This window comes from Hirundo rustica, chromosome 4 (genome assembly GCF_015227805.2).
Source record: "Hirundo rustica isolate bHirRus1 chromosome 4, bHirRus1.pri.v3, whole genome shotgun sequence".
Lineage (NCBI taxonomy): Eukaryota > Metazoa > Chordata > Aves > Passeriformes > Hirundinidae > Hirundo > Hirundo rustica.
Genome location: NC_053453.1, coordinates 5,402,467 through 5,428,619, shown reverse-complemented (window position 1 = coordinate 5,428,619; position 26,153 = coordinate 5,402,467). Strand labels below are relative to the sequence as shown.

At 39.1% G+C, this 26,153-nt stretch overlaps 1 protein-coding gene across 15 annotated transcripts in view; it reads right to left on the bottom strand.

The window, feature by feature from the left end:
- CELF2 (CUGBP Elav-like family member 2) overlaps positions 1–26,153 on the bottom strand; it is a 451,396-nt gene that overhangs the window by 31,800 nt on the left and 393,443 nt on the right. For all 15 annotated transcript variants that reach the window (XM_058420361.1, XM_058420360.1, XM_058420359.1 and 12 more), the window contains 4 exons: positions 24,504–24,583; positions 19,437–19,595; positions 17,230–17,293; positions 6,389–6,523 (listed from right to left, as the gene is read on the bottom strand). In XM_058420361.1, coding sequence (XP_058276344.1) covers positions 6,389–6,523; positions 17,230–17,293; positions 19,437–19,595; positions 24,504–24,583 — 438 coding nt within the window. The remainder of the gene's footprint in view (positions 1–6,388; positions 6,524–17,229; positions 17,294–19,436; positions 19,596–24,503; positions 24,584–26,153) is intronic.

Genomic DNA, 26,153 nt, shown 5'->3' with positions numbered 1-26,153 from the left:
TCACAAAGCAGTTCTGCCCACCCTGAGCCCATTCAGTGCCTGAACCTCCCTGGAATCCTTCAGGCTGCATTGATGCACCTGCTCAGAAACACTTCTGAGAGGAGAATGTCCAAAGTCATGTTACATTTTAAGGGACAAATGTGCAAACAGCAAACTGATGGCCTGTCTGCTACCATCAGCATCCTTCAGGTTATCACTGGCTCATTTTTCCAATGAGGACAGTGATGTTCCAGGAAGGCTCCTATGAATCCACCACCTCTCCTCTTACTGCACTGGGACTCTGGGAGATTCTTAGACACAATTCTCACTCTTTTCTTCTTTAGTCATTAAAGACACATTGAAGCATTATTAAAAATACAAATATAGGTCAAAAATACACGCCCAGTTTCCTATTTTTGGATCTAACTGGTGCTTGCATGCCTGCTTAAGTGTGGCCTAATTATCATATGGGCTTAGTACCAATATATCTCTCCAAGAAGCGGCATAATCTCTGGGCACTAAGAGCAGTCAAAATCAATTCACTTATTTAGGAGCCCTAACCACAGACTCAGAAACTTATCACCATGTGTTTAAGTTGACACACAACAGTTCAGAAATATACTTGTCCTGTCACAAATCTCCTTGAACTGTGCAGCCCAATAACTGGCACTGGGATGAGGGTATGCTAAGGCAAGATCTTCTTCCATAGCTTCCTTGAAAACATTTTATTTTTTTTAAATATTGGTGTTGAGATCTGCGTTAAGGCATCGAAATTCTCTGTCCTCCAAGCACTAAGGTAACAATGCTATTCCCCCAAGCACTAATGCAATTTATATAACTAGACTTAAATACAAAATTTAAAAACATACACTTGGGTTAAGTGTGTGTGTTGTATTTACACTATATTTTAAGGTCTTTATTTAAGATATATCTTATGTTTATCAATTGTATCTTTCTCCTAAAAATAATGAAAATTATACTAGGGAAGTTTTCTATGTTCTGCAAAACTAATAAAGCTTATTTTAAATGATTTTACAATAATGGAACATGCAATAATTCCACATGAAATGGCACAAAAATAATCAATTTGTACTTCAGCACAATGAGCGCCATTCTGCATTTTAAACCGATCTTTTCCAACATGAAACATCTACTTCAATTCAGTCTTTAGCAAACTGTCAGACCTTCCTACACACCTACTGGTAAGGTTATTTTTGGATCATCCTGGAAGCAAATCACAACTATCTCAGTGGGTGTACTGGCCTCTAACAAAATGTCACGGTGGCAGCCTTGCACCACTGATTGGAGAAAAATGTATTGTACTGAAGTGAACAAAAAGCAAATCTTCTAAGAATGGTTATTTGAACGCTCTCCACTGCTTCTCAGCTGAAGCATCTTGTATATTCTATAAAATCTTTACCATTTCAACAATTGTGCTCACAACGTGAACACCTTCAACTAACAAAGACAATCCTCATACTAGATTAGGGGGTAGAGAAAATAATGAGCCACGGATGATAGCTATAAGTTATAATTCTCTACTTTGGGCAGAGGGAAAGAATGAATTAATTCGCACAGGAAAGGCAGTGTAATCTTTTTCTTTTTCAGTTTATTCTATACTTCGCAGTCTCCTTTTTTGGGGGACTGTTATTCTTCAATGTCAGCATCTGTCTGAAAATGAGTATTTTTAGACCTTTGTGCTTAGGAGAAGTTTTTTTTTTTTCAGCGTAAGAGTTAATGGCTGAATACTGATACAATATGACAAAAGCTGTGCTGGATTTTAGGTCATTAAAGGAAAAAAGTCTCAGTTTCTCACTTTCTACCCTATCAGAACATTTTTCCCAAATATTTCCTATTAGGTTTACACAGCAGATAAACCTAAAGAGTTTTTTACTGAAGCATGAATAGCTAGTTCAGCTGTGTGAATAAATAATAGTTTAGAAAATCAAATAATCGTGAAAATGTCATGGAAAATGAAGGCTCCTAAGTCTGAAACTGAATTAGCTTCTGTTTTAGCAATTCTATCCCCCCACAGCTCAGAAATTACATTGTGTATGTTCATGCAGATAAATTTGGATATATAATTAGATGTTTCATCTCTTCATTTACACACAGTAGGGCTTTCCTACTGGTTACTGAAGCAAACATTTATGTGTGAATTTGAAGAAAAAAAATTGAAATGATCTCACAGAGGTTGTGGAATCTCCATCCTTGGAGATACTCAGACCTTGACTGGACGTGGCTTTCACCAACCTGCTCTGAGTGATCCACGTTTTACAGTGCTGTATTAGCCTTGTACCACCCAGGACAGTCAGAATACACATTATTACCCTTGGGAAAATTAGGGTAGTGGGTCAACTGAGGGAAATTAAATGTGTTAGAGACTGATACTTTGATTCTGAGCTTACATGTCCCTCCTTCACATCCACCTCCAGGCATTCCCACCACCCACTAAATGAACCCTGAAGCTCTGTAGGCTCTGGAATAGCAGCTTCCCTGCGAGCTCTTTGCTCGATGATCCATTTACAGGATGTGTCAAGGATGGTCTCTGGAGGAGAGAATAAAGGTTCCTTACACTCAGCTGGGATTCATCCTGCCTAAATTGGGAAATTTACAGCATGAATACCTACAGTTGAGGTAGTCCCTCCAAAATCCCTTCCCAGTTAACAGGAAATGCAAACAGGTCCCCATCCAAAGGGAATTAAGACAAACTGGATGAGATAAACCTGGAATGAGGTAAAAGATACCCTAGCCCAAATCCTTGTGTTATGAAATGCTACAGGTACTTGCCTTCAAAACAGTACGAAATAGTCTGTCTTTAAAACAGAAAAAGTATCCTAAGCAAGTGAAATGAAAATAAAGTGAAGAATTAATTAACTAAATAGAGGTGATTAAAGTAAATAAAGGAAACAATTATCATATCAAAATAAAAGACAAGAAAGATGATTAAATGAGTCTTCAAAAGACCCATGAGAAACTCATGAAAGACATAATATGCCTTTACCTGGTTTTTAGTCTTTCATGATTTCATTTTAATTTTTATTCACTACCATCTGATAATTGCAAGAAACAGTTACTTTAACCATAGGCAATTTAAACCATTTTAATTTTTTTTTCCAGGGCCAAGAGACAAAAGAACCTATTTATTGCCTGAGGGGATTTTTTACTAAAATGAAAGCTTAATCTTTCATGTTTTTTTAAGCAAAGGCTTTTAAAAAATCATTTCGAACAATGCTGTGGGGAGACACTTCCATGGGTATGCAAAATTGAAATTATAAATTTACAATTATAAAAAAATTAATAGTTTGGGGGATTGTATTGTCTCTGTTCTTTCTGAATGAATACTCTTTCAAGCTTAAGAGAAAGTATTTAGCACATGGAGGAGAACGAGTGTCCCTAGACTCTCTTGCGGTCAAAGCTATTTAGTCATGAATGTATGGGAGAAAGATCATTGGAGTTTAATTTGTTTGGAAATCCTCAAATATCAGATGTCCTGCTGGCTCCTCGCTTCCTGGCCTGTTTTTCTGTGCTGCCAATGCACTGAAGCTGGCCTGACCACTACCTCCTCTGTACTAGTGCGGTGCACTGATGGTTGCTAAATCTTGTCTATGTAAAGTTAAGCTTCAAGAGGAATTTTAACTGAAACTACCATTTTTTGGGGCTCTCATGACACATGTTTACTAAGGACAGAACAAGAGCTCTTGGTCAGAGACTGATTCAGAGGAGATCTTCAGGGGAGATATATCTGGCTAGAAACATGGATATGATTTATGTGGCTGCCATGGTTCAAAGCATACTGGAAGTACACACTTATGCCCATCTCCATTCTGTGCAGTATTTTGCCTTTAACAAGATCAAGAAAAGGATTAAATTTAAGCATCTACCTTTGCACTGCCCCAAATGTGGGCTGTTTTCTCAGCTAAGAAATCCTGATTTAATGCATTATCTGGAGAGATGCAAAAATTTCTTCCTGGGCTTAGTGCAGGCTTTGAAATCAGACAAAATAATTTACACTTATGAAACACAACAAACTGAAGTGCTCTATTAAAGGAAAACTGGACCAAAAAAATACCCTTAAGGCCTCCAAACATCCCCACACTGAAAGGCAGATTTAAATGTTTTCTGCCAACATATTTTAAGTTTTAGTGGAAACACTTTGAGCTACTATGAAAAGCTTTATCAAACTAAATTCATTTTCCATGGAGCAGAGAAGAATCATTGAAGATATTATTCAGGTTTACAAAATATGTAATAGGGTGGAGAATGTGGAACCAGATAAGGAAAGTTAAGCTGAAGAACATTTTAACAAGGCTTGATTTTAGGTTGGTTGTGCAACATAAACAGGTCAGTGGACCTACCAGAGATTTTTCAAGCTGTCTAATATTTGAAACACTTGTGTACAGGCACCATTTACAAGATTTTCAAAGGCAATTGGCATTCTTAAGACATTATTTGAAGGGCTAAATGTCCAGAATATTTTAAGAATAACACAAGTTCAATGTGCTAGCCAAAACCATCAACCTCTTTGGAAAAACCCTTGGTATCTGCTCTACAATACCACCCTGGGCAATAGGAAGAAGCTCTAGTTACCCCAAAGTTATATCTGCCCAGCCCAGCAGAAGCATCTGTCTACCATTGGTCTCTGCAGACCTGGACATCAGAAAAAACAACTTCCCAGGTACTCAAGGAGCCTCAAGATCAGGATAAAAGGGAACAGCAAGTCAGAAAGGCTGGATAAGAAGACTCTGTTGGAGAGGGAAAGAGAGAAATGTGGGCTTTAAGGTTGAATCCAGGTTCTGTATGTACATGGCAAAAAACGACTGGAATATTCTGGTGCCACTGTGCACCAGAGCAGCAAAAAAAAAGGGAGTTAATTTCTAGTCCCTCTGCACCACAGTGCAGTGCATTGAGTTGCCCTGGGAACTCTTGTCAGTATGGGTCAAGATATGTTGTGCTTGTCTTGGGAGGACAAGGCTGCTCAGACATTTACCAGCTAAACTGCAGAGATATCACAGAGCTTGCATGAAATGCAACATTTCTGCTTCTATACTTGGGTGGCATTTAGACAGGTGTAACATGGAAAACCTGACACTGGGAATAGCCTTTTGCAAAGTTCTAAGTCCCAGCTCCAGGACAGAGGGAAGAGATCGCTCAGGTTTAAAAAAAAAAAACAAAAAAACACATCAGTAAGCCAAAATTATTTTCACCCAACCTGCTTCTCAGAAATGTTGCTAATGAATATTATTTTTGGGTCAAGATAAGGCTCATGCCAGAAACAGTTCTACTGTTTGTTTGGGACAGAGGTTAAATATTTGTGCAGAATTTTCCTGTTTTTGGCATGTGCTGGCCAGCACTAACACTCAGCACCACATTCAGTCCCTGTTCTATTGTGCAGTGAAGACTGTTTTCCTTACTGATGAGCTCAAACAGTCTGCCATGAATTACTTTTTCATGGGGGATAAATACACACTTAAACAAGACTAAACACAAATGTTCTTTAGTGGAGCTAAAATAATATGAATGTTTTTTAGAACTGCAATAAACACACTTCATGATGCAAATAATTACACCCTGCAGCCTTTATGTAACAATAAGTGGCCAGATTCTCTACTCAGCTACATCACTGTAAACCCAGAGTAGCTATACTGAATCAACATCTCTCTCTGTGGATTCTGGAGATCCCAAAGTGGTACCTAAGTCTGAATTTGCCCCAGTTTCTCTCTAGGGTTTTGGAGACATCAGACATGCATGGCTGGAAATCCACTTGGTCGTCATGGAGGCATTTCCACCTCCTATCCTGTCCCTTTTGCTGCCATAAATCTGGTTTCTGCTTAGTGTAATGAAGTCAGAGTCTGGCTGTGTATTCCTTGTACATCTGATATCACTTCCGTAACTGTGTACTCATGACCAGAAGAAAGCTCAACTGAGATCCAGCAAGAGAAGGGAAAAAAAAAAAAAAAAAAAAAAAAAAGGCTTCACAAAAAGTCATTAAGGGTAAAGGCAATATGTGCATGGGATGGGAATCAAAGTTCAGTAAAAAGAACCACTTCAGCTGATTTTCCCTCGGATGGGAAGAACTTGATCATGTTCTGAATTCTTTGTGAAAAGTTAATTTTACCTTAGGTTTCCCCATGCAATTGTTATTTTCACACAGAGTTTTTAAAGACGGGTCTGTTAGGCTTTAATGGCCCCTGAAACGAATCTGGAAAGGTGAACACGTCCACTCTGGACCACTTGAAAAAGCAGTTATTTGCTTGAAAATAACAGCAACAAAAGCGTATTCCGCTATTAAAGGTTCCTCGCAAGTTACACAAGCACAGAAGTTATGACGCATGGAATCAGCATTTTAGCTACCACCTTCCCCTGGACTCCCATGTTTGTGTGTTGGAAGCAGGCACCCTGCTCTTACCGGGACTTGTGAGGGCTCCCAGAGCACCAGTCGTTGTGGAGAGAGGGTTTGCATTGGTGGTGGTAGCTGAGGTCTGGGCAGCGGCTGCTGCGGCTGCTAAAGTTGCCAAATTCTGTAATTGTAAAGCGTTCATGCCTATGTGGAGAAGCAATAGGGTTAATTAAAACAGGTAATAATCATCATAATCATCATCGTAATCATAATCACCAAAAAGTGCTGTTTTCAATGGTCATGGAGCTTGGGGTGTACCTCGCTGATAAGCTCAGTTCTTTTCATCCCTAAGACATCTATAATCTCAAACCACCTCTTACAGTTCCTGAAGAGTATTTCTCATCTCTCTAGCTTGGAGCTGAGACAATGCACCAAAGACACAAGCCTATACTTCAGGAAAATTAAACCTAGTTTGTGCCTCTTCTAAGGGAAGTGTAGAATTAAAAGTCATTTAAACTCTGCGTGAAGCCCAGGCACAATATTATTTCCTGACACAATGGGGGATGTAAAGAAGATAACTAGCATTTAAAACACATTCAGGACAGGGTCATGTAATTGGGATGAATAAAATTTGTTTCCCATGTCTCCTCTGAATATAACTACTAAGGTTATGCTGTGCAATAGCCAATAATTGTGCTCAATTTCCTTTTGATGGTTCATTTCTAAAAACATGTATGAACTAAGTACATCAAATTAGTATCAGCCTGACCACAGACACAACACCGAGACAGGGATTTTCAGGCTGTAAGCTGTGGACTATGATGCTAAGTCTACTGAGTCAATCTGTTGCTTCATTATTTTAAAATATGTGGGGGAGATGCACATTTATTTTACTAGGAACCTTAAAGAAATGGAGGCATTTATATTTAATTTAGATGGCAAGCAAAAGATGACAAAAAATAAAGAGAACTTTTGTGAAATGAAAAAAAAAGATGGTTAAGCAACAGCCAATGGCAGACATTTGCTTAAATCAGAGGGACAGGAGGAATTGGTACCTCCAGTGGAATTCAAAAGAAAATACCTTTTACCTTGGACTAGATAAAGTACTTGGGCACTGACTGTATGGTGAAATACTTTAGTAAGAGCTAAAATGCAGTTATGAGATGGGTGGTAGCATTAACCAGGCTGGATCCTTCTCAGGAGCAAGACCAGGTATCCCCAGGAGTGATGTTCAAGGCATTTACACAAGGACTGAGCGACATGGTTTGGATGGCAGCAAGAGATCATCCTTTAGGTTTGGACAAATGAAGGAGCCCTTTGAGGGCTTGAGTCCTCAACAGAGTTGACAAAGTGCAAAAATCCAAAAGACTAAAAGAATTTTATCGTGTTCCTGTAGTCCTGATAATACAAGTACACTCACAAAAGCGTAGGCAGGAACAGCAATACCTTTTCTAGACCTAGTGATAGAGCTGGGAAGACTGCATGAGTATTGGGGAACACTCAAAGAAGAATGCCTAGAAACTTGTCAGATTTTCTCTGAATGTTAGTTTGGTTACAAGAGATATTACTCCTCCCTGCACACTTTGTATCTCAAACAGGGGAGCTAAACAACAACTTGGAGAAAATGAAAAAAAGAAAGTTTAAATACAATGCGTGCTAAGTATGTTTGAGAAGAAAAAAATTACAATAAGGAGAGGCACTTTCTAGGAATTGAGAATTCCTGCAATAAAGGAGAGTGACATTACTTTCAAACACAGGTATTATAGACTCAGGTTAGTACAATCAATAATCTCCATAAAGAAGAATTTTTACTATCACAGTATTAGGGACTGCGAAATGAACCTTGATATAAGCATCTATTTGTGAATAAAGCCTCAAATTTAAATACAGCAGGTTCCAACAGGCAAGCCAGGCCTTGAGTGAGCACCTTATTTGAGGTTCTAATGTGGGTGTCTCAGTCAATGCACAAATTCAGTTCAGATGTTAGTGTTTTTGAAAATGTGACACAATTGAAATGGTGGGAGTTAAGATTTTAGTTGATCCAAGATACACCAATTCATAGTCTGGAACTGGATCAAGACACTTGGAGAAATTACATGACCAAGAAAGCTCTTTATGGTTTTTTAGAGGCTAAAGACCATCTTAAAAGATAAGGCCTTTTTCAAACATTACTAATTCAAACTATTTTGCAAGACACAGTTCAGACAGAGATTCAGGCATGCAAAAAATTTTGTTTTTTATTTTTTACTTGTCTGACCTACTGGCTTGCCTTGGGTGTAAACATTTTTTTCCCCACTGAAGAATTATCTTGCTTTGATAGTAAGACTACAGACTATTTCAAACAAGATTTTGGGGATGGAAAAGACTTAAGCTGGGATCCCAATCTATGGGAACAAAGCAGTCAGTAACCCTCAAAATGAGATGTGGAATTCATTTTCATCTTGGACTGATATTGGTACTTAATTACAATCAACATTCCTATTTCGTAAGGAGAATAAGTAATTCGGCAAAGAATATCCAGCAAACATTGCTGATCTTCACTGAGGCCATATTTTTGTGCCATTCTGCAACAAGGATTTGGGAAAGCAGTGGGTTGCTCTCTTCCAGAGGAATGGCTTTCTATCACCCACTGTTTAGTTATTCATCAAAAGGATCAGTCATGACCAGCTTATATTTCTTCTGTGTGAGGGTTTCTTTGGACTTTTAAATGGTATACATGGTAGGATTAAATAATTGTGATGAATACCGAATGGTTCTAAAGGACAGCCTAGGCCAGACAAGGTCAACAGGCAGCAGAGCAAACAATTGCTCTCTGCACCTCTGTGGATGCAAAACAAATACCAACACTGCCTCATTCCACAAAATTTTTTCTTTTTTTTCTTTTTTTTCTTTTTTTTTTTTTAAAATAGTGGGACATTTTCTGTATAAGCACAGGAGGAACTCATCAATTTGCAAAACATGAGTTTCAATGCCCAGAGAAGATGAACGAACAAGAGCTTGGTGGTGATGATGTTGTCTCCCCATCCAGTTTGTTTTACTGTAGCGGTGACTGTAAGACGCTGGACACAAACCAGCCTGCAGATGTTATAGGGTGTCAGCTTGTGTGTCTGCAGGAGAAAAAACTGCTGGCTGTTGTCACACAGGAGTAAGAGAAGGACAGCAAAGACCCCCACAGAACTGAGCACCCAAATGTGAGTGCCAGCAAGGGCTCATGGCACACACTGGCACCCAGCATCTCTAGAGCCCATTTTGTCAACAGTTTTACTACTTAGTATGCATCCTCTTTAGGATCCTCTGTCTGCTCAAATATCTGAAAAATAAGTCCTGTCATCACTGTTTCACATTCCCCAGGCACTTTACCATCTCTGCTCCCTCTTCATTGGTTTCTCCCATCAACTTGTCAGGAGTGTCAACATCCCACTTGCTTGGACACACTCGGAGGAGGGAAACCAAATGTTCTGAAGTCCCGGACCCCAAAAGTACCTTGCTTTCAAAAGGGGATTTTTGGTTCAATTGAATCTCAGCTAAGGTACAATTCAGCAGTTCTGTGGGATGAATCTGCCCTCTCATTCTCTCCCCTTTCACACACAGTCTTCACGCATTTAACATCCTAGTTTTTTAAAAACAGTCACAAGTCCCGCAACAGAGCTGGACAGCAAATGAGTAGATAGATTTTATTTGAAAGTGCTGCTCACTCAGCAAATGCACCTCTCTCTGAAGAAATGCAAATTGTTTAACGCTGAGGAACAGCCTCATAGGCAGAGCTGCACATGAAAAATGAATATCCTCCTGTGGAGGGAAAAAACCCCCTTCTGGGTAAGGAATAACTCTTGATCTTCATGATGGAGACAATGTTGGGAATTAAAGGGAAATGATTAAAAAACCCAGATTCACAATACAGTTTGATTCCATTTTTAATAACATGTATTTACCAATGTGCTATCTGCTTGGCAAATATTCAAGATTGCAAGGAAATTCAACTTTCATTTTGTTATTTGGCAGATTAAAAAAACAATTAAATTATGTACAAAACAGATGCACAGTATGCCTTACTGGAAACTTAAGATTTTTTTAAAAAATTATTTATAAGGATAGGGGCATGAAAATTTAATTTAATGTTCACCTTAGGTAATTTTGTGTCTTATTGTTCACAGCAATTACCATAAATCTACATATCAATAAGCGAGAACAGATGTCAGTTGTTACAAGTGCTTGCCAATCAGGCCTGTTAAAAAGTGACAGATGGATGGTGATAGAACATTCTCATAAGGCCTATTAGCACATTCACAGGAAATTTTTGTAGTGCTGCACAGTCACAGATGTAGTTCTGTGAAAACACGGGGAAATTTGAGAGCATGAGATTTACATTTTACAACTTCTTGTGCTGCCTCTGACACAAACTTTCATACAATGAAGTAATTTGCCTCGTTTGAGTCACTGCAGCTTTTCTCCTGTGATAACTGTAAATTTGGAATTATTGGGTATTTGTAGAGGAGGGAACGGAGTCACAAGCCGTTCCTGAAGACTTCTTAGGCCTCATCAGCTCCTGGGTTTCTAAAACCATAATAAAATCATATTAGAAAATAGCTGAGATTTGCTTACTGCACAAGTTCCTAAAAAAGGAAGGCATCAGCTACATTTAGTGGCACCGTATGCATAGAGAGTTTAAAGTCAGTGGTGATTATCAGAACCAAATCTGATCACTCATAAGCAGTTCCCACTGACTTAACTTCCTTTGCTTTGGAAATTTTATCCTTCTCAATTATTAGGATTTATTCCATTTGAATTAAATCCTGGCTGCAGCTTAAAAAATGTGGATTAAGGTAAAATTGATCATTTCCAGGCTAAAAAGCAACTATTTGCTAACACTGACATCAACCATTTTGGATGCTGATGGTAAAATGTGTATAAAGGTGTGGAGGGCCAGGCTATTCCAGCAATATTCTAAGAATTAAAACAGATACGAGATCTAAGTGCCACCTCCATCAAACCACATCTATTCTGTGGCTACTTTTAGAAAAGCTGCTTATCTCAAAAATGCTAGAGGTACCCTGACCAGTTACTGTTTGATGAAGCAAAGCCCTTAAAACAACTTTTAAGTCCACAATTGATTCTACTTTGTATTTTAAGAGAATGTGCTTAAATCTGACTGCAGGTTCACAGAATCATAGAATGGTTTGAGTTGGAAGGGACCTTAAAGATCACCTAATTCCAACACCTCTCGAGCCATTTGTTGGCTTATGTAGGATTTCAGCCCATTTTCAGGTTATACATGCTCTAAACACATCCTGGCAAGAAGGGTGCTTTTGTCAATTGAAACTTCTTCAGTCCTAATGGGAAGGATTCATCTGACCTAACTTTGTCCAAAAAAAAGTTACTCACTCAGGTTCTTGCTATAGTCAAAGAAGAGAGAGGGGGTAATGAAATCATGTGATCCCAAAATAGAGTCATAGAACCAATGACTCATGGAACATTTGGGTTGGAAGGGACCATAAAGACCGTCTAGTTCCAACCTCCCTGCTACAGGCAGGGCCACTTTCCATTACTCCAGGTTGCTCAAAGCCCAAAGCCCACCTTTCAAGGGACATCTTTCACCAGACTAGGTTGCTCCAAGCCCTGTCCGAAGTGGCCTTGAACACTTCCAGGGATAGGGCATTCACAGCCCACTGGGCAACCTTTGCCAGCGCCTCCCCACCCTCACAGTGAAGAACTTCTTCCTAATACATGTAGTATTTTCTCAATATCCATAAAACAGATTAAACCCAGTCTTGGTAGGATGAATCATTGCCTGGGAGTGACTCCCTCTTTGCTGACATTGCAGGGAGATGGGATACCTGCTTTCCAAACTACTGAGGTTCAGAGTTGGATGAATTTCATCCACAGAAGGGCCAAGGCAATAAAAAGCCCTCGCGTCCTCCATTTACTCTTTATGGAAAGCCTACACAGAGCTACAGATCTTGTGCCCAGACTTGGCCAAACTTGCACGTTGTGCACTTTCACCACCTGAATAAGCACATCTCCTAACTGCTAAGCATCACTTTTTCCTCTCAAGGTGCCTCTCCTTCTCCTCTGAGAAGGAGCAATGCATGGATTGTGAACAGCCTCACTTGCTGCAAACTCTGTCTCTCCAAAAATGCTAAACAGAGTTATTTAATTTATTAAAAGAAGGAAAAAAAAAAAAAAAAAAAGGCAAGCTAATTTTATGAGTTGAAATAACTAGGACTTTCAATGGAATTATTGTTACAAAAGCTGAATGTTTTTGGTCCCTGAGGTCAACATTTTCAAAACTGGTAGTTATCTTTAAGAAACAGCTATCTCCCTTGAGCTGGAAACAGTTTTTCAGTGACCTTTACTTTTAATATGATATCCCTAAAGAGGTCATAGCAGGAAAAATCCTCCTTCTGTATGGCTTTTCTGGAATGAAGCCATCCAGGAGTCAGAGGATATAAAGGATCCTTTGGCCAATGCAAAAGTATAGAGCTTTTGTGCAGATGGTCCTGGCTTCCAACTGGTCCCTCCAGATCCACTGAGCCAATCCAACTATTAGAGGAAAATATTCAGAAAGCAGAACCTCACAGACCTTCTCTCACCCATCTGCTCCTACAGACTCTGCAACAGGAGGAAATCTGGCTTGGGTAACGGAAAAAGGGTGGAATGGATAGAGCAGGGCTCAGAAAGGGCCAGAAGTTTAACTCAAAATACAACCAAACTGTGAGAGAACTTGGACAAGACTGGAAAAAAATATACATTGGAAAAATATAAAAAATCCCAGGTGCAGAGGGCTTAGGGATCTGAAAGACAAAGAAAAACCCATGGTTTCGCCTCTTGTATAACTTCAGAAAGCAAAATACACTGTCTATTCAATGAAATTAAGAGAGGCCCTTTGTGTCTTTTATGAGTACTGTCCTTTTTTCTATGTCCTGAATGGTCACACATACAGAAATATTGCTATATTAACCAATATCTGTTCCCGCCAAAACATTTCATATTAATGGACTATAGAAAATCTTCCTAGACTGTGTATCATTTAAATATTGAAAACATTGAAATATTTTCTACAATCATCCTAGCAATAGTAAACCTCCCTTTAAACTGTCTGTATAGTAATGCCCAGGCTCTTAAACAGGCAGCTTGGCTTAAATAACTGCAGATTTTAGGACCTGCTCCAGCACTAGCCAAGTTCAATTCAAACATTCAAGCAACATCAATCTCCTTTGAATTAAGTTTCCCATGCAATGTATGCACTTGAAGGAGGAATTTTTGTTTGCTTGAAAGGCTGCTAGTGTTTGATGTAGCTTACATTGTCTTTTAAAGTAAGACAATCAAATCACATAATGTAATTCATCTACATTATTAGCCTTCCCCAAAGACAAAGTGCAGGCTAGACGCTGAGGCTTGAGAGGCACGTGAGAGGAAACACTGCCTTTGAATTAGCATTAGCATTAGAAGATACCAGAGAAGGGGAGGAAAAGTGAGGAAGGGCTCACTATGAAACATACTCCTAAGGATGCATGTCCTTGCATGTTTTATACAGGACAAGGAAGCAGACTTGGGCAAGGTAGAATTGGTGCCTGTAATCAAGACCAGGGGATTACTGTAATACCAAAGGCACCACTGCCAGCTCTCCCAACTTTATTAGCAGGCTCAACATATTACATTGTTTTCTTTGGCTTGACTCATGAAGTAGAATAATTTCATAAAAATCTCATTTTTCAACAGAAGTGAGATAAACCTAAACTGCAGAATTAAGCATGGAATCTTAAAGGCTGGAAAGCTAAATGGTAAGCTACAGCTTTTTGTCTCTCAAATTTCAGGATCTCAAATTTTTGTTAAACCAGTTTCATTATTTGCTTGGACTTCACACAATGTTGAATATATAGCAGAGTCAGTTGGCTGCTGCAGCAAGAACAGTGTTCACTTTTGGACCTAGCGCTGAGTGTTGGATGTCTGTATGTGAGAGAGCTCTTGAGAAAAATCCCTTTTTCTTTGGACTGTATTCCCAGCTTACAAACAAACAAACAAGCAAACTCCAATACTCTTCAATCACAAACACCTAAAAATCCCACTCCCTTCACCAAAATCAAACAATCACTGCTTTTGCAACATAAGAACTACTTTGACTAGTCTGAGGCATGGTGTTAGGGAAAGGGAATTTAAAACTGCACACTTAAGAGAAGTCTTTGCTCTGCTAGCAAAGAAAATTGCTTTGATTTAAGAAATAAGACCACTGAGCATAGCAAATAACTCTTCACATGTGCAGTGAGGTGTGTGCTGTGCCCCTTCTGTTCTGTACAGAGACAACACAAGCTTTAGCAGTACAAATAAACACTTGGAGATCCAAAGGGCCCTAATTTTTGTACAAGGGGGTAGCTATATCGCAAGTCCTAATGTAGCAAACCGTGACTTCATCAAGATTTAAGCACAAAAGAGATGTTAGAGCCCTGACATGGAAGTAAGGGTGGAATTTCAATGGCTCATGTGGCTTTTGATCAAAGTTTTAGTGTCTGAATTACATGGTAAGCACACCCATCGACTTCAAGGATAAAAGTTGCACCCCTCAAACGCAAAGTTCAAAGAACTTGAAAGCTGCAATGACGGATCTTCTTTAGCACCTCACTCAATTGTGTCTGGATTTTATTCCTCACTTTGAAATGTTGTATTAATAGGCAAACTATATGCAATATGGAATTACATATTAGATTCTTTTTTGTGAAAATGAACCTGTACAGCTGAAGTTAAAAACCTTTAGTCCTTCATAAATGTTCAAAGATAGCTTCAGCTGGTAATGCAAGCCCTTGCTGCAGACACAGGAGTACTTTCTATTCCTTTCACAAAACATAACATACAAACTGTTAATTCCAGATGCACTGCATGACAGTACTGCCTGATTTCCAGTGAGAGAACATAAACTCTCAGTTCTAACAGTGAAATAGTGCTTAGTCTTTCACGCTTCGAGGTAGAAATGCAGCTTGGAGAACAATTTAGTACCACTAATTTTACCTTGAACATAAAAATTTAAGAGTCACATGTTTTGGGGAAAGGAGTAAACTTCAAGCTGTTTTGATAACGTAAGATATAAAAAAAATTTTTTTTCAAGAGAAGCAGTCAGTCATCAAATTATCCCATAGATGAGTGCATTAGCAATCTAATTTGCAGCTGAAAAAAGTATATCCCTCAAATAACAATGTGCCACTATGATTTCCTAAGATGACATTCTCTTGGTCTCAAGACTGTATGATTTTCAGAGAATAAATCACATCCCGGATTGAAAGCCCATCCTGGAAATACTTGACTAAAATCCTTAGTTTCAACACAGTTCTTGAAAACAAAGCTGAATCTACACTAACAGTTAGAAATAGGCAACAAAAACTTTTGAGGTGCACATGATGCAATGGATATCACATTATTTTTACTCAGTGTCCTAATTCTTTCATTTTGTAGACCTAACCAAATATGAAAACATTAAAACACAATCTTTGAGCTCAAAACCTCTTCTAGAACTGCCAAGTATAAAACTGTTGCTGAACCGCTCTGTTGTTTATCATATTAAGATATATTATTTTGATGGAAAAAATGCTAGATTGCGAGTGTAACATAATAGAACCAGCCAGCACTGCCAGCAGGTCTGAGGAAGAGAGAATAATTCAGAGATATTGTCATCTGAAGGCCAATTTATATTGTCAGACAGCAGGTTCACATTATTCTCTGATGTCACTGCAATAATGGCATAATATAACGATTGAGCAAAGAATACCTGTGGGGTATAGCTATACAGTGGGGTATATATATACTTGTTAGAGTATTTCAGGCTTCATTCAAAGCAGAACCAAAAGCAGCAAAAGATCAGGATTAAAAAAGGAATGAGAAATGGTGCTTATAAAGGCTTCTGAATATTTTAGCCCTTGTTTTGTGATGATGAAGCAAGCGCAATGTTGTATTTCATTGATTCAGTGGGCTCATGATTAAAATAAACTAATGTAGCAATTTAGAGGTTTTGTGATTCTTTCTTTTTTTTTTCCCTGTGACAAGAGGGAAAAAAAAAAGCTTTTTAACAGTTCCTCACGGCAGGCATAATGTGCATCTGTGCTCTGATTTACTGCACATGCTGCCTTCTCTAGCATCATGTTAAGTTACGATATCAGCATGGTAGGTCACACAGTGGGAATGACCTTTTGCTAATCACTACACATCAGTTACTACTGGCACACAGCTCATTACTAAGAAACCCTCCAACTAGCTGGCTTTCAAATCCGCTCACACTTTGATTATTTTTCCCCCTTTTCTTTCTTTCTTTTTTTCCTCCAGACTGAAGATTATACTTTTACATAAAATCTCTGTTGTGTAATTTTGCCAACTAGGGTTCCAAAGTCAAAAAGGCACCCAGTTAATTTTCTTTGATTATAAAAGGAGCCTGAAAATTCATACTGAAGGTAGGCCTGTAATCTTGGGTTTCATTAAAAAGGTCAGAACATTTTTCCTCACCACATATTATTAAAATGTTTGAGGGCTGCCATTAATTTGATTTTTCGGGACACAGAAATCTCACTGGAAATTAGAATGTAATCCTGCTGTTGCTTTCCTGACACTTTTCATACGGCAGGATACGGCTGCAGAGACTAAGAGTTCTCCTGCAATTTACAATTGGTTACTTTGGCCAAATGGCAGGTGACTAATGCAAGACAAACTGTTTGCACAACCTGGGAGCACCGGGTTTAATTTCAGTCCTGGAAGAGGGGTGAAAGTGTTTCTATTGACGCTGAACTGTGAGCTGTCCCCTGCCAATACATCTGCCACATTTAATACACAATACGCCCCCCACCCCCTGACAATGTGATTATTAGAGGTACAGAATTCAATAGCTTAAGAATACAAAACATAGCAGGAGCAAAATGAAAGGGTTTTTAACTCACCAGCCATTTGCTGAATGCCGCTGAAGGCACCCAAGTTACTGGAGGAAGTTGCTTGCTGCAGGAGCTGCAAACGAACAACACAACACAGCAATCTATCTGACAGTAATGTAACAAATGAAGATAAAACTAAAATGAGCTATCATTTCACATTTGGAATATTCCTGCTTTCCTTTACATTTATATGGTCTCTTGCCTCTGTCTGCTGTTGGAATGAACATCCCTAGAGTCAATGCTGTAAATCCATATTAATGTCTAATCTCTATTAAGAAACACAGAGACACAAGGGAAACTCAATAACATGGCTGCTTTAAAACAATTAATCAATTTATTCTTTTTAACAACCAGGTGTTAAATCTATTTAAACCAACACAGTGTGACTAATTACAACCCTCTGTAGTCTAGTAGTTACCATAACTCATCTCTGTCAATCATGGTCCATTCTTCCCCACCCCTGTCAATTCAGTTTTTTCTTTATTATCTTTATGAATCAAGCACACAGATATTCATTAGCCTGGTGTTTGTATATACAGCAATTTAGCCTATTTCAGTGTTAATTAGCCAATCTCAGTACTAATATATATTTTTAATTGCTGGGTAAATTGCTGTTTATATCACTATACCAAAACATTGTATACCCACAAATGATGTATTTATACATGCACAATACATATATACGGGCACATCCATTTTACAGAATCATAGAACAGTTTGGTTTGGAAGGAACCTTAAAGATCCTCCACTTCCAACTCCACTGTCACAGGTAGGGACACCTTCAACTAGACCAGGTTGCTCAAAGCCACATCCAGCTTGGTTCTGAACACTCCCAGGGTTGGGGCGGCCTCAGCTTCTCTGGATAACCTGTGCCACTCTCACCACCCTCACAGGAAACAATTTCTTCTGAGTATCTACACCTGCCCTCTCTCCATTTAAAATCATTACCCCTTGTCCCATCACTAAATGCCCCTGTAAAAAGGCCCTCTCTAGCTTTGTTGGAGGCCCCCCTCAGGTATGGAAAACTCCGAGGTCCCAGAAGCTTCTCTTCTCCAGGCTGAACAGCCCCAACTCTTTCAGCCCTCTCTCCATAGCAGAAGTGCTTCAACTCTCCGATCAGCTTTGTGGCCTCCTCTGGATTTGCTCCAACAAGTCCAGATCTTTCCTGTTCTGGGGATCCCAGAGCTGGATGCAGCACTGCAGGTGGGGTCTCACCAGAGCAGAGCAGAGCAGAGCAGAGGGACAGAACCCCCTCCCTTGACCTGCTGCCCACAATGCTGGGTATGCAGCCCAGGACACATTTGGCTTTCTGGGCTGGAAGTGCACATTGACAGGTTGTGTTAAGCTTCTCATGCACCAACACTTCCAAGTTCTCCTCAGGGCTGCTCTTGATCCAAGCTCTTGTGCTTGGGATTGCCCTGATTCAGGGTCGGGACCTTGTACTTGGCCTTGTACTTTGTGAGGTTATACTTGTCTTAAACTGGAACCATGAGGGAGCCCCAAGTTATCCAAAAGCTCCTCAACCACACCTCTCAACTCCAGAACTACAAAAGGCAGAGGCTTTCTCTTAGCTGTGACAAAGAGGAGCCTCTCTTGGCCATCCAGGACCAAAGACACGTGGCTGTGGATTTCAGATTTTCCAGCAGGGACAGCAGCTACCCCGTTTCTCATCTTACAAATGAACCAAGGAAAAGATTATTTTAAATTGATGGCTTTTCCTGGCCACATCTAAGTTCTGTATGAGGGGATATGAACTATACATGTTTAGCATTGACAGGACCATGGATTAAAGAAAAAGCCATTTCCAAATGAAAACGTGGAAATTTGATGACTGAGCAACATTCTAGTTTAGAGGCTGCACCATATGGATATGGCCCCTACACTGTTCAGTTACCTATCTCTCCTCCCCTAAGGAAGAACTTAAATTTTATTCCAGCTATAAAAAACAGACTCCATCATTCAAAACCCCCAATAAAACTAACGGAATCCAATTTTGTTTACAGTGGAGGGGTTGTAACTAGATGATCTTTAAGGTCCCTTCCAACCCAAGCCTTTCTATGAATCTATGATTTGTTTTGCAGATAAACACAGCAGAAGACACACTGTGTATCCTGGACAAATTAGCAATTTACTGCAGGGAGTTTAGTAGAACTGATTTACCACAGTCCTAAAATAAATAGAGTATAATACAGCCACTGCCTCTGAAATGAACTTACAGCTAGATATTGTGGTGTGAGTCCTCCAAGACCTGTGAGGTTTCCCCAAGTGGCAGTATTGAGCTGTTGCATCTGCTGAGCCAACTGCTGCTGCAAACGCCGCTGCTCCTTGTCCTTTTGGGTGTCAGCAAACTTCACCACGATTGGCGAAGAGCAGCCCTGTGGTTGGACAGATCAGGAAAGACAGAAGGGTTAAATCACACTGGGTCACCCTCGCTTCATGAGCTCAGCCACATCCTGTAGCACCACTGGAACTGGCACAATGAGATCATTCACCTCTCTTTGTGACTGGCACGTGTAGCACTGCAAGGACTAAGATTTTCAGGTTCTTAGGAAAAGGGGTTATGGAAGGATTATTGATTCCCCAGCTCTTTTTATAAAGCACCTTTCTTCAGGCTCTCTTTTCTTTCCAGCTATCAAAGTTGCTGCCAGAGACAGCAAAGTGTACCAGTCCTCTTTAATTAAGCTTCACAGCTGACGAGATGGACGCGATGCTTTGTCTGCAGTCTGTTCTCGAGGCAGCGCCAAAGGGAGAGGTGTCCAACCTCCGTGCTGCCAGGGCCCACACAGCCAACACCGCCCTGCCACCGCGGTCTGGCTGTGCCATCATGCTCAGTGCAGCTGGCATGGGAACCCTAAAGAGACTGGGAGCAGCAGATTTACCTCAGAGCCACCATCAGCGAAGCACTGGCCCTGTTCTCACCAAGTCAATTCACCCACCTGCGGTCCGCTCCCAGGCACGCTTTGTATCAAGCACGCTTGAGATGTGAACAAAGGGCAGGATGCAGACCAAAAGGGCCTGGTGATAGCAGCCCATTCTTGATGGCCACCATTTCTTCTATAGCTTCTATCAGCCTCTTGTTACATGCTATGGCAAGGCTGTAAGATGCCTTAGGAAATAGGGAAGCTGTAAGAAAGAGCTAGAGACCTGGTCTGCAGCCTATTCCTCACCCATGGCTGAGGGACCATTTGGAAGAAATTGGAGGTCACAGACCAAATGGGCTTTTGAGATAAACTGGAATTTTCCTTGGACTTCAAATTGGGCATTCCTGGGCAAAGCCACTGAGACAATGAGATGTGATTATGAAAGATGTCTCTGTTGATTTCTCTCTGTTTCTTTCCCTGCTAAGAAGTGTTTCATATTTTAACCTTTCAAATCTTAATTTTTTCAGATCAAGAAAGCAAACTATATTGTGTAATGATTCAGTTCTTCAAATTAATTCAAGTATTTTATGAGTCATCGCAACTGTCAATCCATTTCATACTGCTTTTCAACTTCACAGCATCCAATGAGTAACTTCCCTTGCCGTGCTTTGTTATACTAATTTCTTGTCTAACTTCAATGTGAACACAATGGCAGGAGTGATAAGTGACTCAAGTCCAAGAAACACAGCAGTGCTTTAGTCAAAGGGTATAGTGTGGGATGCAGAGTAGGGTTATACTTCACCTACTCTTCCCATGGCTGCTCTCACAACACTGTGAACATCCTCAGGAAAGTTCCTGTCCTCAATTATTTACAAAAAGCAGCCATGTACCTTTTCTCTAAAAAACCTCACACCAGGACAAGTGATAAAAATATTCCCAATCATCAGATGAAATGATAATAATAATAATAATAATAATAATAATAACAACAACAACAACAACAACAACAACAACAACAACAACAACAACAACAACAATATCATCTCTCATATAAAGATCCCCCATCATCCCACTGTTCCTTTAGAATTGTTAGAAAATCATTACTTGTGGTTTATTATTCCATCTCCAATTCTTTTCCTATGTGTTTCATTGTAAAAATGTCTTTCAGTATTTCAGTGAGGAGAAAAGGAGATATATAACACTCCAGCAATCAAATAAAGATTATGAAGGAGTCAGCTTGTTACACAATTACCTCTCTCTAGTGATTTTTATACTAATATTAAAAATAAGATCATTTAGAAAAAAAGAAGAAAGAAGAAGGAGCCAGGGGGTAGAGGATGTGAGAGAGATTTTTCTGGTTTTGCTAATAAAAAAACCCCCAAGCTGTTTCTATCCTATATGAGGTTTGGTAACAGTCCGCTAAGAACAACTGGAACTTACTGCCTTCTGCCTGGATGTACAGGAGAATCAAGTCTATTTCCAAAGAAATAGAAATGAGTATCAAAGGAAGAAATAGTATATGGTTATTTCAGTTTTCAGTTCAGTAGTTCAGCACTACAGCTGACATATTTACGAATTCTTAAATGTCAGTAAATTGTATAAAAACAATACCTTTGCAATTTATGAATCTATAATTTTTCTTTCACTGTCTGCTCTATATTTCATCACTTCATCTTTTTCAAGAAAGCAAACATTCTGAAGACTGAGATTATATCCAACAAGTGGCTCTACATGAGAAAAGGGTTGTTGTTGTTGTATCGAATTTACTCCATGATAACAAATTAGTGTCTTCTACTGCTGCTGCATTTGAATGACTTAAACAAACAAACAAAAAACTCCACAGAAAAGAAACAGAAGAGCAAACACTTTAGAGCAGCAATTATATTTTAAAAATCAGTTGATTTAACCAGGTCAGTAACCAGGTGGAAAGAGCAGTAAGAGAATGTATTATTCTGTGACACGTGTTCATCTGGACTTAACAACCCCATTGTTCTTTCTTTTTATTAGCCCACTTTGAAAATTCATCTTGGTCAATGATGTGTGCTAAAGAACTGAAAATAATAAAAAATGAAAAAAAAACCCTGTAGTAATTACATTGAAATGCAATTGTGTACTACATATATTCCCCTAAGCCTACTTTTGTTTGCAAAAGAACATGAAACCAAAGTGTCCAAGGATGATTGTTTCAGGCTGAGGGTTGACATGTAACACTAGTCAACCCAATTAACTTTTCACTAGAAGAATATTGGCAAAAGTGAGCAAATATTTTTTTTTTTTGCCTACAGGGTGATTCCTGTTTTATGTACTTCTATTTTCTAGCTTGAGGGGAAGCTTCCAGCACACACGCAGTGTGCATCTCCCTTCCTCATTCAATGGGCTTCATATTTCCAAGCCATTCAGTGTCATTTTCTTCCCAAAGGCTGGTGCTGCATTCATATTTTTCTGTTGTCAGGTTGAGTCCCTCCTCCAAGGAGAGGGAGGAAGCAGTGCTTCTTTCCAAGAAGGGACTCAGCCTAAACTCAACTGACACAAAGACCCAGATGTTCAAAGGGAAAAATATCTGGAATTGCCCTGCCAATTTGAGGATCTCATTGATGATGTCTCTAAAGGTGTTGAGAAGGATTTGATCCAAAAGTAACTATTCTACAGAACTAATCTCATTCATAGTATCCCGTCAAAATGCAGCCCTTTTTGGAGTGGCGCATACAACAGAGGAGTGGGAGGTGTTATGCCTTTATTTTACCATCTTCGGAAGTAGAGCTGCGTAAAATTTGTTTTGCTAGATGGAAAAATACATTAAAGCACATGGAAAATATAGGTAAAACACAGTATTACCAATAAGCATTTCCTTTTTACTTGGAAACAAGCCCAGAAAAACATATAGATCTGAATTAATGGAGCAGTGCACGGCAGACAAATTACCACAGGTATTATTCCAGAGACTCAAAGTGGCAGTTTTTTCACAATATACTGTCAGACTGCATAGACTGTGTAACAGCAGCTTTCTAGTAAAGATAATTTCATTTATTCTCATCTCATTGGCAGATTCTCAACTAAAACTGTATACCCAGGGTCTAAAAATGCATTGCACTGAAAAGAAAACACATTGATTATAAAAGAAGCTCAACCAAATTCAAACGTGATGTTTGGAAAGACAATAGCTTTGCAATGCTGATATCATTACTTGTACTATACAGAAAACAGTTAGTGACATTTTCATGCACTGGCTTGAATTTCATCTTCTCCTCCTCCTTGTCCTCTGTCCACCCTCCCACCCCTGGTCTCCCCCCTTGGCTCGTTACACAAAGCAGCTCAACGACATGACGCAATAATGATTGTTTAGCACCCAGCATGCTTTGGGAGACTAGAGCATTGCAAAGGAAAAATCACTGAGAGAAAAAAAACAAAACAAAAAAAACCCTGAAAGGTCCTGGTGGAAAAAGAAATCATAAAAAAAAAAAGAAAAAAAGAAAAAAAGAAAAGAAACAAGTGCACATAACATCAATGCCACCTCTGAGAAAAATCATCACTACACGAAGATACAGTATACATAATACAGTATAACATGCACTCTCCAATGATAAGCTAGATCCAGAGTAAGTAAAGATTTCATACTTGTGCGGTTTTTTGTGCAAAATTCTGAAAGACCATGACAAAAATCACAGACTGAAAAAAGTTTTGAGATTGCCAGACAAGCTGTGGCATTCGATAACCACTCCAGTGACCAGATCATTAGCCAGCAGCTAATGTCACATTAAGTGAACAAGTTTAAAGTTTTGAGTTGCTCATAATGATAAAGCACAAAGCCATAGAGGCAGTTTGGAAGGGAATGAAGAGTGTTGCTTGTGAGGGGCCAGCCATGATGGTGCTCTGCAGGAAGTGCCACACTCCGATATACACTGTCATCATTAGCATTTTTATTGGCTACATGAATAAGGCAAAATAATATTAACTTAAAGAGATTCTATTTGCAGAAAAACACATGCACTAGTTACTCAGCGTGGCCATGTTAAAACTCTTGAGCTTTTTCTCAGAGCAGTGCAAACCACAACACTTAGAAATCTATTTAAAGAAGCTAAGATTTTTCTTTGGGATGAACATGTGTTAAAAATAGAGGTAATTTACTCATCAGAGATATTCTGAGTACGACTGAGGAGTGGTATTCACAGCATTTTTATTTTCTCCTGAATGCCACTGAAAACAGGATTGAGAGCCATGTTTGGATACCACACAGCAGCGTTATTGTGCTCTTTCAAGTGGTTGAGAAAAATAAAGCTTCAGAAAGACAGGTAGAGCGAGCTGGTAAAAAATTTAAATCTGTGATTGTCATGTGTCTGATCTGATCCAGGAGAGCATGGCTTTACCATTCGCAATCATTTGCACAAAGAAAACAAAGAAAGGGCAAATGATACAGTACTGTACCTCCATGGTCTGAGACTGGTGCATGGCTTTGATTGCATTCTGTGCCATTGCCCTTGTAGAAAATGTGACAAACGCACAGCCTGTGGGAACAAGGGGACAGGGAGCAGGAAAGACAAAAAACAACAAGACAAAAGGGTTGGACGCTTGTTAAACCAACACAGTCTACGAGAACGGCCACAAGACGACACTGTTCTCAGTAGTACATAAAAATAAACAACTTCTCTAGTTTATTTATTGACAGTGCTGACTTGCTAATCTGACCATAGATGAAAGAAAAAAAAAAAAATTAAGTGAAGATGGGTGACAAGAAGGGGTTTTATTTAATTTTTTGTTTGTTTTGCTTTGTTTATCTTTTTTGGGGTTTTTTTGTTCTGTTTTGTTACTGTTTTTGTTTTTTAGCCACAGGGTTTGAAATAAATAAGGCTTTTATGTAGCATTTGGATTGCGTAGTTAAATTTATCCAGACCATGCATTAACAATTGTTTGCTCTGGCTTTTGTGTAGGTAAACTGTGGATAGTGAATAAATGTCGGCATCACTGACAGTTGAACTGAGAATTTAATAGAGGGGTCCATAACACCACAAATTACTGTGATGCACCAAGAAGGATCATACAAATAAGAATGAGAAAAACTTCACTGTATATCCTGTGACTATTTGTGAAAAGACTCAGACAAAATTCAGTAATGTGGGTGGAATCTCAACATTTAAGAAAATAACATTTTGAAAATAAAAAATCCTTATGGTATTTGTTTTTCCGAGTTCTAGGTGCAAGTTTAATTCTTTGATCTGTGAAAACTACTGCCAGCTTGAACAATACTGAAGTTATGTGCATGAATAACTGGAAAAAAAAAAAAATCACTCTTTTTTTCCCTTCTTCAGCCTTTAAAATCATAATGAAAAGCCAGTAGGCTAATGCCTGGACTATTTTTCCACCCTTTTACTATTGTCAGCCATACCTACACTGGGCATGGTGCAGGTCAACATTTTCAGTGCATGACTCGCTGCCCTTTTGGCTAATAAAAACATTGCCTCCTGAGATTTACATTTTATTCTTCATGCACCCTTGGGCATCTTAAAGAAAAAGACTGTGAAATTAATGCAGATTCAGGCTGATTTTGTAATAATACCATGGCACACTAAAAGCTTAGCTAAAGCAACATGGACTTATTTCACTTGTGATCTCTAATGACTTTAAAAGTGCATTGATTTTCAGCTCCCTTAGCCTTGCACAGTTTGAACTTAGGTTTCAGAGAATAATTTAGTGTTCCACTCAATTTCCTCAAAACATTATTATTATTACTACTTAAAAGATTTCCAAATGAAGCAGATCTAAGCACTGAGAGGCTAAAGCATATTGTCATTTTAGAGCTAATGCATGAAAGCTACATTCTGGCATCAAAAATACAATATTGTTGCCCCTGTGGCCAATGGGCAAAATAAACCATTTTGCAATCCAACAAGCAACAGATTGTTTGGTTTATGCAAATCAATTTGAGGCATAGAATACCTTTTCTTTTAGCTCTGTGTGTACCTGGTAAGATTATCAAGTCAAGACTGTATTCACATTTTAATCAAACAACAGTAAGAGAAAGCAATGCCTGATCATTACCCAAAAGCACTACATCTAGTCATGAAAATAAAGTCAATG